This window comes from Gymnogyps californianus, chromosome 6 (genome assembly GCF_018139145.2).
Source record: "Gymnogyps californianus isolate 813 chromosome 6, ASM1813914v2, whole genome shotgun sequence".
NCBI lineage: Eukaryota > Metazoa > Chordata > Aves > Accipitriformes > Cathartidae > Gymnogyps > Gymnogyps californianus.
In genome coordinates, this window is record NC_059476.1 from 34913354 (window position 1) to 34929387 (window position 16034).

At 55.3% G+C, this 16034-nt stretch overlaps 2 protein-coding genes and 1 long non-coding RNA gene across 3 annotated transcripts in view; 1 reads left to right on the top strand and 2 right to left on the bottom strand.

Moving 5' to 3' along the window:
- LOC127017963 (uncharacterized) overlaps positions 1-5108 on the bottom strand; it is a 61556-nt gene extending 56448 nt beyond the window's left edge. Inside the window, exon 1 of the long non-coding RNA XR_007766664.1 lies at positions 4972-5108. This is a non-coding gene — a long non-coding RNA (uncharacterized LOC127017963). The remainder of the gene's footprint in view (positions 1-4971) is intronic.
- Positions 5109-6119: 1011 nt separating this feature from the next.
- ADO (2-aminoethanethiol dioxygenase) lies at positions 6120-6879 on the top strand. Its single transcript, XM_050899425.1, has one exon. The coding sequence runs from the start codon at positions 6120-6122 to the stop codon at positions 6864-6866; it is 747 nt and encodes a 248-aa protein (XP_050755382.1). The 3' UTR covers positions 6867-6879.
- Positions 6880-11779: 4900 nt separating this feature from the next.
- Positions 11780-13632, bottom strand: EGR2 (early growth response 2). Its single transcript, XM_050899270.1, has 2 exons — positions 13371-13632; positions 11780-13019 (listed from the first exon to the last, which is right to left on the bottom strand). The coding sequence occupies exons 1-2, from the start codon at positions 13546-13548 to the stop codon at positions 11797-11799; spliced, it is 1401 nt and encodes a 466-aa protein (XP_050755227.1). The 5' UTR covers positions 13549-13632; the 3' UTR covers positions 11780-11796.
- Positions 13633-16034: the final 2402 nt, after the last annotated feature.

A 16034-nucleotide genomic window follows, 5' to 3' on the forward strand; every position in this document is an offset into this window, starting at 1 on the left:
ACACCCTCTGGGACCCCAGAGTTAGTAAACTATCTACTTCCAACCCTCAGACTCCAACAGAGCAGAATCACACCCTACCCTAGTACAAAAGCGCTTATAAACCGCACCTATCTCAAAGCAGGCGAAAGTAAATACGGCATTGAAGTCAGTGATAATGGGAGAACAGACATGCACAGGGAGAGGAACATAAGGCTTTCCCTGCAAGGGAGCAGCTTTCCTCATCACTGCCCGAGGATGAGGACTCTGTAGAGCCTTCGTACGCTAAGCGGGCCTTTCCCCTGGGTCGCATCAACAAAACCTTCCCTTGCCATTTGAAAGCCAGCTGCTGAGGGGAGGGCTGAAGGCCAAGGGAGCTGCTTCCAAACAGAGGTGACCTTGCAAGCTTTCTCCCACCCTCCGCTCTCCCACTGAGCGACCAAACGGGACCCTCGGGATTCTCTGAAAAAGTAACAGAGAGAGAAAAAAAAAAACAAGTGGAGTTTGGCACTGATGTAATAGAGGCCGGAGGGGCCTTATGGGTCTGGCAGCCAGTGACAGAATTCAAAGGACCTCCAGGGAAGTGGTTTCAAAAATGGTGGAGGGCACCACGCTCCGAGCCCAAGAAACCGCCCAGTGCCAGTGAGCACCGGGTGGCTCCTCCCCGGCATGCCTGGAGCGGCACGGGGGTGTGACACAGTGCCCCACACTCACTGCCCACCACAGCAGGACAGCAGGACGGACGCCCGGTGCTCCACTTCACCACTAGCCAGGACCTGCCAGGGAGGAGACAAACCCCTCGTGCTAATAAAGCATCAGGACTACAGCCAAGTATGACTTTCATTCTGTACCAACTACCCCAGGAAACAGATTTCAACCTTCCCAACAGGAAGTGCCAGCATTTAAATTAACAGTAATTTATATCAATAAAATGATAAATGACTTCTATGCATTTTGCTGCTTTTGAATGCACTTATGTAAAATATCAAATATCAAATGATTTTAACACAACCAGAGATAAAGATATGCAGGGAAGAAATCACAAGTAAACATACCACATCTTTAACTGTGTCTTTTCTGCTGTCAGTTAAAAGACCGAAAGTGATGGTCCAAATTACAGTGTTCTGTACATTATAAGATTAATCAGTTTAATCAATGATTCCCATTTATTTCTAATTACATTCTTCATAACATAGTATCCATACGCATTCCTGTTGATATTTTATTTTGAACGTTATGCCAGTAATAAGAGTGATAATACAGCTTTTTGTGGACTCAGAATTACACTTGCAAATTGAGCTGTGGGTTTCTTTCATCTCAGTAATTATCAAAAAAATCTTTTTTTACCTTCCTGCCTGTATCTGAGCGCTCAGGATTGTGGACACTTCAACAATATTCTTGAATATATTTTTAAGTTTTGACATAAAGGTGGTATTTTTCCCAGATTATATAATCAGATTATCCTTAGAAAACATTAAAGATACATGAAAAACTTAGAAAAGTCAAGTAATAACTCTTTCCACAACCGTTAGGGGATTTCTCCCTCTCTCTGTTTCGTCACCGCTGCATACAACTGGCAAAAGTCTTGTGCAGCTCCACAGCTGCAGTGGCTAAGAGTGACCCCACACAAGCGGCTCTGGCCAGAGGTGCCTTCCTGCAAACCGCATGCGGAGAAGGGAGTGCACGGAGGGAGGGCAGTTTCTAACCACGCTGGTAAACGTCTTCTCCCTCACATCCAGGATCGGTCCTAGACAGTCAAAGAGTTCAGAAGGAACAAGGCCATGACTAACTCACAGCACCCATCACCACAGTCTAACCTGGGTGGCGTCAGAGACATCAGCACAGACCTGATTTGTACCAGTGGAAAGCATGAAATCAGTGGAGCTAAACTCAGAAGATCAGAATGAGGCTCATTATCTCTGCAAATTCATGCACAGGGAGTTGCATGCTGCACAGCCTTTCCTACTCTGAGTCACTCCAACTCCTGCTCTAGGCTGTTCAGTAGCAAACTGTCAATAAAACTCATTAATGATGTGCTTTATATAGAAATAGTGCATTTAACTGAGAGGCTACAACAAATGAAGAGTGCAGCAAGGGGTGAATTACGTGGTTAATGGAATACAGGATGTGTGTCAGTAAAGAAGGGTGGTAAAGGTGGGTGGGAGTCTTAATGTTACATAGATCTGCTTGAAGTTTGGTATATATATGAACCTAATTCCCCTTTTGATTTCAGTACACTTCTATCTAGCACTCCTCTGTTTTTCTACTGATATATAAATTCTCTGATGAATAATTGATAACCAACTTTCTTTTACGTAAGCCATTACTGGAGAGCCAGCAAATATTACAGACATGTTGTTTGTCTTCTCTCTTTTTAGTCTTGTTCTCATCTGAATCATGTTTGGCTAGCATTCATATCTATCTCCTTGATTGGTGGTAGCTATAAAAAATATATATATATATACCCTTGCAGAACCAGTGGCAGGAATAGTGCAAAAAAGACATTCTTTGACACAGATTCTTATTTTTTGTCCTATGTAAACATACATCTGCAGTTGCTGGCAACACTATAACAGAGGATGGTTTCTGCACTGCCTGTCCAAGTTCTACACTTTGTAAAATGTTCTAGCATCATGACACACCATTTAATTACAGCTAACAACTGACCTTCTAAGCAGGCGGCTGACATTTTCGTCCATTCAAGACTGTTGTTTTACCTGATGGTTACAGGTAATTCTAACTTCTCAAACCAAATTAAGAGGATCTAGGAAGCAACCCCTAGAAGAAAGTGAAAATGAGCAAGGGATATTTCACAGACTTGGGGGGAATTATAATACATAACAGCAACAAAGAAGCGAGAAGCTGAAAAACTGTCGACCCCACGGGAGAGTTCAGGTAGAAAGGAGAGGAGCCTAGCAGTAGGGGAAGTTGGGCAGGAGAAAATAGCTGTAACACTTCTCAACACATTCTCTTTCTGTGTGTGGGAAAAAAACAAACGCAGCAGGAGACCAAAACCATAACCTGAACCTGACCTCCCTCACCCTGGCTGTATCATAAAACCACTGGGTTGAACTTTGGTCATTGCATCACCGACACAACGCAGTCTCAAAGCCCAGCCAAGCAACTACACCATGATTTTTTTTCTTCACGTGCACTCAAGATGGTAGAGGCCAGCTAAGAATACGGCCTTTCAGAAGAAAAAGCATGTCAATTTAATTGTCAGTTGGCTGGACAGCTTGCTTTTCTTTTGAGGTTGTTTTTGGGTTTTTTTTTTAATATTACTGCACTGAAAAATGTGGGTGTGATATAGCATTTAACTGGAACGTTAAGTGCCAACAACATATTTTTGTCTGTATCTGTTAGAAATGGAAATCAATACAGTAGTTAAAAACACTGAGGATCATAAGGTGATCAATTATGCAAAGTATAAACCTTATCACCGACGTAACATGGCACCGGGAATATTCACATAAAGATGTTCTTAAAATCTTAATAAAGATCTTTGTACACAGGACGTGTGATTCATGGTTTACAGAGTGATAAGCACTAAAAGGGTCAAGTAACTCACTTAATATCACCCAGCGAGTCAAGATCAGGTTGACATCAGAACTCAGGATCCTGGTTTTCCATGCTGATCTTTCTTACAACTGCATGTTACTCCAAGCGCACAATGTCCTACCAATACCAAACATTTCTGTTTCCACAAAACAGCTTATTTTTGTGCTGCATAGAAAAAGAACCAGTGTGTTCAAATGTGAGCATTCTAGCCACCACCTGCAAGCATAAAATGTAATTGCTGAGGCAGGACACAAATGGATAGCTTAAGCCAATAGAGGGATAATTTATCATTATCACCGATAACGATAACTGCCAAAAATTCCAGTCCATACCTCCATAATTAAATTGACTGTCCCTGCAGAAGGGGACTGAATAGAAGAGCAGACTGAACATGGAGCCTTCCAAATCCCTTGGCTTCTGACAAAATGCCACTTGCCTATCAATGCAGCAGCGGTGACACTGTCGGTGTCACAGCAGTTCACTCCAATACAGAAAGGCTCACAGGCCACTAAAGACTCTACCTCTCAACTCAAGACATCTGCCCCATCATCCTAAGCATCCTGCCAGGCAGACCTGTTCCTGCCAGGTATAGAAACGCTCACCTGATCTTCACCCCGTGCTCCCAACACTGGCACTGGAGAGAGAAGAGACTTAAAACATCGCTGTGTTAACATGAAACAGCTGAAGATTGCAATGCTTTGTAGCTTCAGGTGGAACTTGAAAGTAGCAACTCGAATGAACATCCTCCTCTATGAAGAGGAAGAAATAATGCCATGATCTAAATTTGCACTCTGTGCACAAAACTTATTTATAGACGGAGGGAAATAGGTTTGGGAAGAGAGATTCAAGTCACCAGTCTCTGTTTACAGTATCACTATTTCATCCTCTATTGAGCCATCACATGCCCGCAACATCTGTATTTCTGATTCATGTACAATATTTCTGATTCATGCATAATATGTGAGAATACTATAAGGCCACATATATCTTACTTAAGTTTAATGCATATCTTAACACTTGAGTTTGCCTTTGATCAAGAAAACACATTGGTTTACCTTATTTTTAAATGAAATTTTTTAACTTAGTGGGCTGCAGCCACTGGAGTCCTATTTGATCGAGTATTGTCATTCAGCTGCTTTTCAGAATCCTAACCAGCTGGGCCTAGACCTACCATCGTACTTAGAAGCTGAACACCCGCTCAAATAATTGAACTCAAGGTGGTATGAGCTTGTACATTTTTGTGATCAGAGCCTAACTTTGTTTAACAAATCCCAGCGCTAACAGGTTAATTTCTGACTTCAAAACCACAATATTTTCTAGGCATGGTCTGCTATGCGCAGTCACGCGTATTAGAAAGAAGGTAATAGGATCACTGCCACAGATATATAACTGAAATAAAATGTGGCATGTAATGCCCTGGCAGAATAAATGCTGTACCCTTTTTGTACATCAGCCTGAAACAACCACACGCAGGCTCTGCCAGGCTGGAACTGAGCCAAAACATTATCCATCCTTTCTGTCACACGTGGATTCTTGGAGGATCAGCGTCTGGAACTCCATGTGCTCCTTCGATGTTCATCTGTGGTTAAAGATAATGAATTCAGATACAATCACATTAAAAAGTGACAATAACGAGACACATCAAGGACAGCGCATGCCGTACAGCAAGACCTCGATCCAATATGCCAATGGGACAAGCAGTGTCAGAAAGTAAGTTGAAATCTGATAAATTTGCCAAAATGGCTTAGCTGTAACTAGCAATTAGTGACCAAAACCCAACTGTTTACGTAGTCTGTTATATGCCCATGACACTGTAATTGCGCTACCGTGCTCAGTTTTACATGGCTAAACTACAAGCCAAGTAAAAAGTTCCTCCTGCACTTTCTCCTCACCCTCCCACAGCTACACGGGAGAAAACACGCCGCACGGCAGCTGTGTTTATTACCGTGGCTTCCCCGTCCCCAGCAGCCAGCGCACTGCGCAGACCCCCGGGCGGGCGAGACCGTGCCCCGCTGGGCCCGGGCCCCCGCTAACCGGCGGGCGACGCCCCCCCCGCCGCCGTCCCTCAGCGCCCCGCCACGGGGGGGGGCCGGGGCTGCGGAGGGCGCTTCCCGGGACAGCGGCCCTCTCCCGCACGCCTCGCTTCGCCCCCCGCCGCGCTAAGATGGCGGCCGCAGGCGCTGCCGCCGCACACCCCCGGGAGCCGGCCGGCCCCGCCGCCCCTCGCACGCCGCCCCGCGGGGCGCAGCCCCCGCCGGCCACTCACCTCCGCCCGCCCTGCTGGGAGCCGTAGTCCTCCTCCCCCCGCCGCCGCCCCCCACCACCCCCGGCTCCGCGCCGCGGGGCCGCCCCGCCGCCCCCGGCTCCGCGCCCCCGCGGGACCCTGGGGAGCGGCGGGGGTGGCGGGGCGGCGCGGGGCCGCGGCGGGGCGCGGGGCGGCGGCGCCGGCGGCGGGCAGGACTACGAGCCCCGTGGTGCCCGGCGGCGCGGGCGCGCCTGCGCGGCGGGGGCAGGGGGAGGAGGCGGAAGCGGCGACGGGACCGCCTGCCGCGGCCGGGCGCGGCGGGGCCGGGTCGGGCGCCGCCATGCCCCGGGACAACATGGCCTCCCTGATCCAGCGGGTGGCGCGGCAGGCGCGCATCACTTTCCGCAGCCCGGCGGGGCCGGCCTTCGGGGAGAACTTACACCGGCTGCAGCAGCTGCTGGACGAGGTGCGCGCCGAGGACTTGCACTTGGCGCCGCGGGGGCCGTCGGCGGCAGCGGCGGCGGCGGCGGGCGGGGGGTTCCCGTGGGCCGGCGTGGTGCCGCCCGTCAGCTACATGCACATCTGCGAGACGGAGAGCTTCAGCATGGGCGTGTTCCTGCTGCGGAGCGGCGCCTGCATCCCGCTGCACGACCACCCGGGCATGAACGGCATGCTGAAGGTGCTCTACGGCACGCTGCGCATCGCCTGCATGGACACGCTGCCCCCCGCCGCCGCCGCCGCCCCGCCGCCCGCCGCCGCCGCCGGGCCCTGCCACCGCGCCCTGTTCCGCTCCCGCCAGCACTACACGCCGGCCTCCCCGCCCTGCCTGCTCTCGCCGCACACCGACAACCTCCACCAGATCGACGCCGTGGACGGGCCCGCCGCCTTCCTCGACATCCTGGCGCCGCCCTACGACCCCCAGCACGGCCGGGACTGCCACTACTACCGCCTGCTGGAGGGGCCGCCGCCGCCGGCGGGCGCCGAGCCGCCCGGCCTGCCGCGGGAGGTGTGGCTGATGGAGACCCCGCAGGCCGCCGACTTCTGGTGCGGGGGCGAGCCCTACCCTGGACCCCGCGTCTGCCTCTGAGGCGGCGGTGGCCCGGGCCCGGCGGCGGCCGTTGGGACGGTTGGCGCTCGCCCCGCGCGCCGGCGTGAGGGGAGCCCGCCGCTCGCCGCCCCCCGCCTGGCCGGCCTTCTCCCCGGCCCCGCGCCCCCGGGCCCGCCTCACGGACCGGCCTGCCGGCCCCGGCCCCGGCCCCGGCCCCGGCGGGCAGCACCGCCGGAACCACGGCTGCGCTTTGCCTGGTTGTCCCGTGCCCGGCCGGCGGGACTGCAGGTGCTGGCCGGGGCTCTACGGGAGCACTACGAGTCAAAGACTTCGTCTTTCCACAGGCCTGCCTGGCGTTGTGAGTTGGGGGAAATAAAGCGCCAGAGCGTGTTTGTTTCCTTGGGGCTGATGTGGAGGAGTAGCACGATTAAACTTCTGCTCAACTGAATGGTTGGGGGAAAACAATCCAGCGTCCTGTGTAAATAGTTAGGGCCACACGTCAGTGAGCGGGGATCGGGCTCCGGCAGAGAGAGTAAACGCAATAAGAATTGTCGCGGGGCGCCCCGACTTCCCCCGGAGGGGCTGGCGCCGGTGGGCCGGCGGAGCGTGCCCACCCAGCCTGGGCAGGGGGCTGGTCTGGCTGCAGCCTTTGGGGACTCCGTCTCTAGAGCGAGTCTCAAGAGCTGTACCCTGCTAGCAAAAACCAAACCCAGAACAACTCCTGAGCCAGGACGTGCTCCTCCAGTAAACGCCGGTGATCCCCAGGGCTGGAGTTAAGGGAATTCCCGCTCCGAAGGGACACCGTCAGGTTCAGAATTACTTTTTAACAGTTCTTGAAAGCGTTGGGTGTAAGATCTCGCTATTGCAACTGAGAATTACAGAGTATGTCTATGCACGTTTCCTTCAGCTAGAAGGAGGAGACTAGTCAGCTGCTAATTAACCTCGCTTGGAACCTCTCATGCAGCAGTGGCGGAGGGTAGCGGAAACTGTGGGCATCTTAAGAGAAAAAACAACTATCCACTGTTGTGTCGTGGAAGCTATTCTAGAAACATGACGTATTTGCAAACCCTATATATACAGTGGCACGCATACCCTAGGTACAGGTACAGATAAGATTTGACCCGATGTCTTCTCTTTAAAGTGTGGTCAGTGTTTTTATATGGACAAGTGAACGCTTTGGGCTTTTGAAGCCTTGCGGTTTCCCTCTTTATACTATTTATAAAGACTACTTTTTCATAAGGCTTTTAAATAAACGTAGCGTAGAAGAGACACCGTGAATTTTGCCTTGCTATGATGGAAGCAGTCTGGAGATGCAGTTTGTCCACGGCAGGGGATGCAATCTTTCTAACAAGGGAGAAACTTTTTCTATAGGTGAAATACCCGGTCTGTACGGCAGGGACTGGTCTCGTGCCTGTTCGTCCTAACGCACACTTCGTACCACAGACCCAGGCCGGGGCAGCCTTGGCCCTCTTGGTCACCGTGTGGGAATTTGAATAAGAAAACACGACTTACCGACCTCCTAAGTGATGTACCAGCCCGCTCCAGAAATCGTTCCACAACTGGCTTTTAATTTTTCTTTGTGTATTTATAAAAGCAGGCTTGTTTTTCCTGTACAGTGGCTTGTATGTGTGAATTTTTAAATGATTCTGATATGGCATTGCTTTTTTTTTGGGGGGGGCTGCAAAAGAATGAATGTAAAATACAGTCAGCATTATGCATGCACAGATTAATTCTTTTGCAAGGAAAAATTGGTGGAAATTATTTCAGGCGATTTCCATTTATTCGTACAGCACTTTAAAGTGTCTGGTATTTCTGCAGCGGGCTTACCTGTTTTTCCTGGAATTCCCCTGCAGCTGAGCGTTAGTTAATGTGCAACAATTCTCTATCGAATGTAGTCATTAACTATAACGCAATGCCACCCTGTGTTACAGCCTGTTTCTAACTCTGTCCGATGCTAATGAAGACCATCATCCTTTTTCAGAAGTCCACAAAGAAGATAGCGTGGTGCATGCAAACAGCTGTACTGGAAAAACAAACTGCGACAGAGAGCAGTTTTTATCTCATCTGTTCTAGCCTCCCCTTAGGTCTTTCTGCTTGGTTTTTAATTTTTTTCTCCGTGTGTAAAACCTAGTTGAGATGTTTAATGGGATAGGACTTTAATGCATCTTTCCGTAGAGGACAGCACGGTCCCTTACACTGCGGAGCGCTGTTAACAATCGTGGCAAAACCTTTTCCTTTTTTTTTTTTTTTTTTTTAATAAAATTGTTAGCATCGAAGTATTAAGCCGGGAAAAATAGCAAAGAAAACCTGAGATGCATTAAAGAAAAGCCTCTTTGTGTAACTTCTTGCTTACTCAGTAATTGAAACTTACTTCGTATGTTCTGGATATCTGTAAGCAGAAGGTTTAAGTCTGTAATGCCGTTCCTTCTCTCTGCAGCCTGGTTATTGTGTTTTCACAACAGCAAAATTACTGCTATTGCTGAATTATAGAATAAATACAGGATATCTCACCACTGACCAGTCATTACTTTCCTTCACAAGTACGACAGTCTTGAACCGAGTACGGTACAGAGCGCAAGTTTCTTCTGCCTAACAGTCCGAATGGTGCGACTGGCCTTTCTTTGAAAGGCAATGCTTAACACTGGGTTCTCGGCCCAAATCTTCCACCGGCGCCCTGCAGACAAATCCAGGCACATGCAGTACTACCACTTTCGAAGCTGGCTGTTACTGTACGGCAAAGGCACGGGTTTAAGATCACTGATACCATTACACAATGTAAGGTTCTCTTGTAGCTGTATGCTACTCATCGGCAGTTTCCTTAATTCAGCTCACTTACAATTTCCATGTTGTTTATCTCGTTTTACTTTTGACTGGGGTTTTTTATCTTGTAGCGTGGCTGCAGACGGTAGTTTGGAGAGTGCGAGTGGAGCCTCGGATTGTGCACCTGGGTAGCTGAGATCCCAATTTTGCTCACAACGCTCTGGCTGTGACCGAGCTGTGGTTATCCGAGGCCGTGGCAGTACCTTCGGGAGCCCAACAGGCTGAGAGCACCTCCCTGTACCGCAGCCCACCGATGCCGACCGAGGAGGCCGTGGCTCCCGTGGGGTTGCGCTCCCGTGTGACATCCCTCCGGCAGCAGGCCACGGTCTCTTTCGGGGTGCCAGGAGCACACGGGATCAGGTGGCGAAGCTGCAACCCGCCAAGAGATGCAGCAGGGGAGTCGAAGGCTTACTTGTGCTGCTAAGGTGGACGGCGGGGTGGTGAGCGTGGCGGCTCTGGAGCCGGCATCGTTCTGTGGCTTCTCCGTCTTGCACAGGCTGCTCCGTGCCCGGCTTTGGAAGCCTGCTTCACGTCCGATTCAAAACCAGGCACGTCGCTTCAGCTACCACTGACCGCCTTTCCCAAGCGAAGACCAGCTGCCCCAAAACCCAGCGCCAGTTCCAGGAGACAGGGAGCAGGGCATTTCACGCAGAAAAGGCAGGTGCCACTGGGGCTTTCCGCAGTGAGACTCCGCACCGGGCAAGCAGAGGCTGGGAGCGGCTGGGCAAGGGCTTTGCCCTCCGCTCCCTGCGGTGCCGGGCTGTGGCGTTAGCGGTGAGGCCCATCCTGTGCAGCTCACCTGCGCGGTGCGGGCCGTACCGGGGATCTCCGCGGCAGTGGGGCGAGCCCGCGGGGCCGGTACGGCCCTGCACCAACGGCAGGACCCGAGGGTGGGCCCTGGCGGGGCTAGGCCGGGATAACATCTTAAAAAACAAGAATCAAAATAGGTCTAAAAAAAAAAAAAAAAAAGTGCGATGTCGCGGCCAGATGGGTTCAGCAGAAAAAGCCCGGCTGTGCCGCGGGGGTGAGCGCCGCCGCCGCCCCCGGGCCCCCGCGGAGCCCCCCGAGAGCGGGCGCGGCGCCGCCCGCGCAGCCCCGCGCCGCCGGGAGCCGCTTTCCCCGAGCGGCGGCCGTCGGGGCGGCGGTACTCGCTTTTCCGGAGCCCACTCGGGGAGGTTGCCTGGGGCGGATCGTAACCGCGGAACAAAACAGAAAGTGAGTCAAAAAAACCCACCGCGCTCCCCGCTTAGCATTATCCCGTCTGTCGTCTCCGAGGGAAATCCCCGCGCCCGAGAGCGAGTGTTTGTACACCGGGGCCGGAGACGCTGGTTTTCCGCGCCGAGGCGGTGCGGTGCGCCCAGCGGCGCCCGGGCCGGGCTGCCCCGCTGCCCCCCCGCCGCCGGGGTTCGGCGCGGCCCGGGGACGGGCGGGAGGCACCCCCTCCCCCGGGCCGGGCCAGGGAACCTACGGAAATAAAGGTGTCAATTTAGCATAATTAAGAGATTTATTTGTCGTCTTTTATAAACGTTGTAAGCACCTACCCTATTGTCGAAAAGTTTATTTACAGAGTGGCCAGAAAGAAACCCTCTCTCCTTCCAGCTCCCGTTAGTGGTTGTGCATTATTCGTGTTATCTGCTGCGCGCCGGGTCCCGGCGGACAACGGGCGTCGGTTCCAGCCAGAGTATTTACATCCCGTCCCAAGTCCTACTACAAACGTAACACTTTTAAGTCACCAAAAAGAAAAACAAAACCGAAACCCCAAACCAGTGCGTACAAAAATATAGTCTCTAAAAAAAAAAAAAAATCCCAATATTAATAGGCAGAAATGTACAGCCATACTAAAACCAGGGAGGGAAAACTTTCCGGTCTCGGTGTCGCCGCTGTCGTCGGAGCGGATCGGTAAGGCACCCCCCACATGCAGACAGGGGACCGGGCTCTACACCACACAAGGCACCAAGGACACCTCACCACGACGGCACTGCATGCATCCATCCTCCCGCCGCAGCCCCTATGTACACCCGCCGGCCCGGCCCGGCCCGGCCCGCTCCGGCCCGGGGGAGCCCCGCGGCGCCGCCAGGTGCTCATCGCGCCCCGCCGCGCTCGGCGGCGGCTCAGCGGCTCAGCGCTGGGTCCTGCGCGCCCCGCGCCGTCAGGGCGTCCGCGTCCGCGCCGCGCAGGGGGCCAGGGCGGCGGCGCCGCTCCCGCCGCCGGGCTGCGGGCACCCGCCGGCGGCGGCGGCGGCTCCTTTCCGCTCCTTCTGGCGCAGGTGGATCTTGGTGTGCCGCTTCCTCTCGTCGGAGCGGGCGAACTTCCTGCCGCAGAAGTCGCAGGCGAAGGGCTTCTCGCCGGTGTGCGTGCGGATGTGGGTGGTGAGGTGGTCGCTGCGGCTGAAGTTCCGCATGCAGATGCGGCACTGGAAGGGCTTGTGGCCCGTGTGGATGCGGATGTGGCGGGTGAGCTCGTCGGAGCGGGAGAAGCGGCGGTCGCAGCCCTCGGCGGGGCAGGGGTAGGGCCGCTCGTGGACCGGCGTCTTGCTGGGCCGGTTGGGGTACTTGCGGGGCCGCAGGATGGGCCGCAGCGGCAGGTGGTGCGGGCTGTAGGCGCCGGCGGGCAGCCGGGCGCCCGCGCCCTCGCCCCCGCCGCCGCCGCCGCCGCCGGGAGCGCTGCCGGGGGCGGCGCCCGCCGGGGGCGCCCCCATGGTGAAGTTGCGGATGGTGGAGAGCGGCGTGAGGGGCGGCGGGACGCGGAGCGAGTCGAGGGGGCAGGGGAAGGGCTTGCGGTCGGGGACGGCGTGCAGCTCCCGCTGGCACTGGGGCGGCGGGAAGAAGCCGCCGTACTCGGGGATCATGGTGAAGAGCCCGCCGTCGGCCGCCGCCGCCTTCGGGGAGGGGTAGGAGGGCGGCGGGGGGAACGGCAGCGCCCCGCCGCCGGCGGCGGGCAGGAAGGCCGAGGAGGGGTCCTGCGGGTACAGGTCGCCGCAGCCCGAGTAGGGCGGCGGCGGCGGAGAGTAGAGGTGCTCCAGGTCGGCCGGCTGGCCCTGCGCCATGGTGCAGCCGAGGGCCCCGGCCAGCGGGTTGGGGGAGGCGGCGGAGGCGGCGGTGGCCGAGGAGGAGGCGGAGGAGGCGGAGGAGGCGGCGGAGGAGGCGGCGGCGGCGGAGGAGGGCGTGCTGACCCCCTGCAGGATCCCCGCGCTCACGATGTTGATGATGCCCTCGGGGTAGCAGCCGGCGCCGGGGTACTGCGGGTCGATGGAGAATTTGCCCATGTAGGTGAAGGTCTGGTTGCGGGAGGCCGGGGCGTTGGGCGCGAAGCCGCCGCCGTAGGGCAGGTCCAGGGCCCGCTTGTCGCCCATGTCCACGTTGATCATGCCGTCTGGGGGGGCAAGGAGCCGGTCAGCCCTCCGCGCCGCCACCCGCCGGGCGGCCCGGCACCGGTCACGGCCGCCGCCCGCCCCGGCCCGGCGCGGGGCTGCGGCGCGCACATGTTGCGCTCCGGCTGCGGGGGCTCCGCGCCGGCCGCAACTTTTCCCCCGAGCCCGGCGCGGAGGCAGGGCTGCCGCGAGGGGCGCCGGGGACCCCGGCCAGGCGGCGGGCGAGCCCCGGGGGGCCGCGGCCCCCGTCCCAGTCCGCCCCCCGCCCGCCCGCCGCCCCGGGGCTCCGCCGCCCCGCCGCCCTCCGCGGGCGGCCCGGCCCGCACCTGCGCGGCCGCGCGGGCTCCGCTTACCTCCTGCCACACCGCTCATCTGGTCAAACGGCCCCGCCAGGTCGGCATTGGGGAAGATCGCGACCGAAGTTGGCAGCGCGGCGGAGATGTCATCCGCGGGGTAAATGCCCTCGGGGAGCTGGTGCACAAACCCGCCGAGGGTCACCGGGATCTTGTCCACCGCCTTGGCGGTCATCATGGGGGCGGCGGGGCGGCCGGGGGAGCGGCGCTCCCGGCCGGCGGTGCGCGCTCGGGGCGGGGAGGGGAGAGAGAGGAGGGGGCGCTTCCCCCTGCCTCCCACTACCGGCGCGGGGGGACCGCGGGGATCCGGCGCGGTGCGCGGGGAGGCATGTGCGGGCGGGCGGGCGGCCGCCCCGTCGCGGCGGTGCGGTGCCCGCGGTGCCCCGGGAGAGCCGCGCTCCCGCCGCAGCTCGCGCTGGAGGACAAGTCTGGCGGTAAGTATTTATGGGGGCCCCCTGAATGCCCGGGACGTCACTGCCCATATAAGGACTGAGGAACGGGGCCCGGCGGTCACGTGGGCGCCCGCGTGCGGGACCCGCCGCCCCGCGCCCGCCCCGACACCACCCCCCCCCCCCCGATCCCACCCCCCACCCCCCCCCTCTTCGCGCCCCGCGGGGGCGGCCCCGACCCGCCCCGGCCCCGCTCAGCCCCCGCCGCGCCGGGCAGCGCCCCGCCGCCGCCCGCCGCGCCGCCCAGGGGGGTATTCCGGTGGCGGGGCCCTTGTCCTAAAAAGGCGAGGATCCGGCCCCGCCCCGCCTGCCCTTTTTAGGGCTCGTTCCGGAAAATTTTAAAAAAGATCGGAAAAGCAGAGGAGGTCCCGGGGCCGCCCCGCCGGACCCCGCTCACTTTCTCAGCAGCCGGTAACCGCAAAGCGGCGGCGGGTCAGAAAACAGCCGCATTCACGGAATCAGGCTTCTCCTTTCTTTAAAAAAAAAAAAAAAAAAAAAAAAAAAAGCTTTTTTTTTTTTTTCTGAATTACGGGTGGAAAGAGGCGCCGAGCAGAGAGCGAGCGCGTCGCTGCTTTTTTTGGAAAGTGTCTGATCTATATATACCGTCGCGAAAACGGAACCCCCTGCTCCGCCGTCGGTGGGTTGTTATTGTACCGACGGGCACAACCGCGGATGGGATGGGGGGGGGGGAGGGTCGGCGGGGGGCACGGAGTGCCCCCCCGCCGACCCTCCCCCCCCCCATCCCATCCCCGCCGCTCCACCCCTGCTCAGACCAGTCTCTTGCTTCCACTGCCGTGTCCCACTTCCACGGCTTCCCGAGGCCCCATCCTCAGTACCATTTCCACTCCCATTTTTGCTTTTCTTTCCTTATGATCTCCTCCATAATGAGGGTATCAAACCAAAGAGTGCTTAAATTCTAGCTTTTTTTTTTCCCCCCAAAGTACTAAAAATAACCTCCCTTGTGCCTCCCTTCCCAGGAGAAGCCAATCTTTCATATGCCGTTCCCAAGCTCAGAGCTTGCAGCCCCTACATCTCCTTGCTGATGAGGGTGTCAGATGTAATTATTTTTGAAAGCTGTATCCCATGCTATGTTCATGTCACTAATCTCATTACTTAGGAATATTTCATCTTATGGCTGTTTATGCCTGCATTTAGGAAAGCAGCTCTCACATATGGTCTGTAGCGTGCAAGGCCCCTTTTCAGTGGTCTGCGGAAAAAAAACCCATTGACAACCCAAGCAGCAGCAAGACACGGCAACATACGAGAGATGCTACAAAAGCGCACTCCTGTTCCAAAGCAACAAGCCAGAGAATACATAGGAAAGCTAAAAACTCTTCACTTTCATTTTTAACTGCAGATACCAATATTTACAGCTTTTAGTACATCACAGCATGTGCCACAGAAGCGTGGCACGCTCGGGTGTCCCCTATGGCGCGTGCACTTACCTCTGCCTTGGGTCCCAAACGCTGTCACAGGGCGTCTGTCTCCCAGGCCCCTCTTTATCCACGCAACACCTCACACCCCAGCTGAGAGAGGCTCTCTCAGTTCCTCTGGTTTTGTTTCACTGCCTTTGGTGATGCTCCGGGTTCACTACTTGTCTGGTCACCGCAGAGCCCAGGCTAGACAGGAGTGTGCCTGAAAAAGTAAAAGTTTTAGGGGCATTTGTCATACTTGCTAAGGAATAGTAGGCATAAACCTAGATATTTTCCTTTATGGGTGATCAGGGAAGTGTGCACAGTAATTAGTAAATACATAATACTTTGTGGTTTTTAACATAGATTTTGTTACCAGTCCTTTCTAGCACTTAATGTATGGCCAATACACTTTAGCGTATGAGATTTAGTTGAAAGAAAGCTCGTGTTCAGTTTCAGTAGGATTCTAGACATTTTCGTTTAAAAAAACCATCTCAATTTAAAAGTTAAATTGTGACAGAGAGACAGAGAGAGAGAGACAGGTTCTGGGAAATTTGACTGAGAAGTAGGAGCAATTGTATTGTACCTTCCCATTACAGCCGAGCTATAATTGGTCTAATCGCTACTATGAAAGAACAAAATATTGGAATCTGTTGTGCGGTGGGGCAAGTTACTTTACATGAATTTGAGAAACAGGTAACTCTAAGTACAGTATCCTCCTCACTGCAAAATGTTGCAGATGTATCAGGTACAGGTTTTAGGGATACTCTACAATGTCTTCCTGTATTATTTGAAAATACCAC

Excerpts from the sequence above, each read along its gene's own strand:
- ADO (XM_050899425.1), top strand. The coding sequence starts at position 6,120 with ATGCCCCGGGACAACATGGCCTCCCTGATCCAGCGGGTGGCGCGGCAG.
- EGR2 (XM_050899270.1), bottom strand. The coding sequence starts at position 13,548 with ATGATGACCGCCAAGGCGGTGGACAAGATCCCGGTGACCCTCGGCGGG. Across the intron at positions 13,020-13,370 it reads GATGAGCGGTGTGGCAGGAG|ACGGCATGATCAACGTGGAC; the intron begins GTAAGCGGAGCC and ends TTGCCCCCCCAG.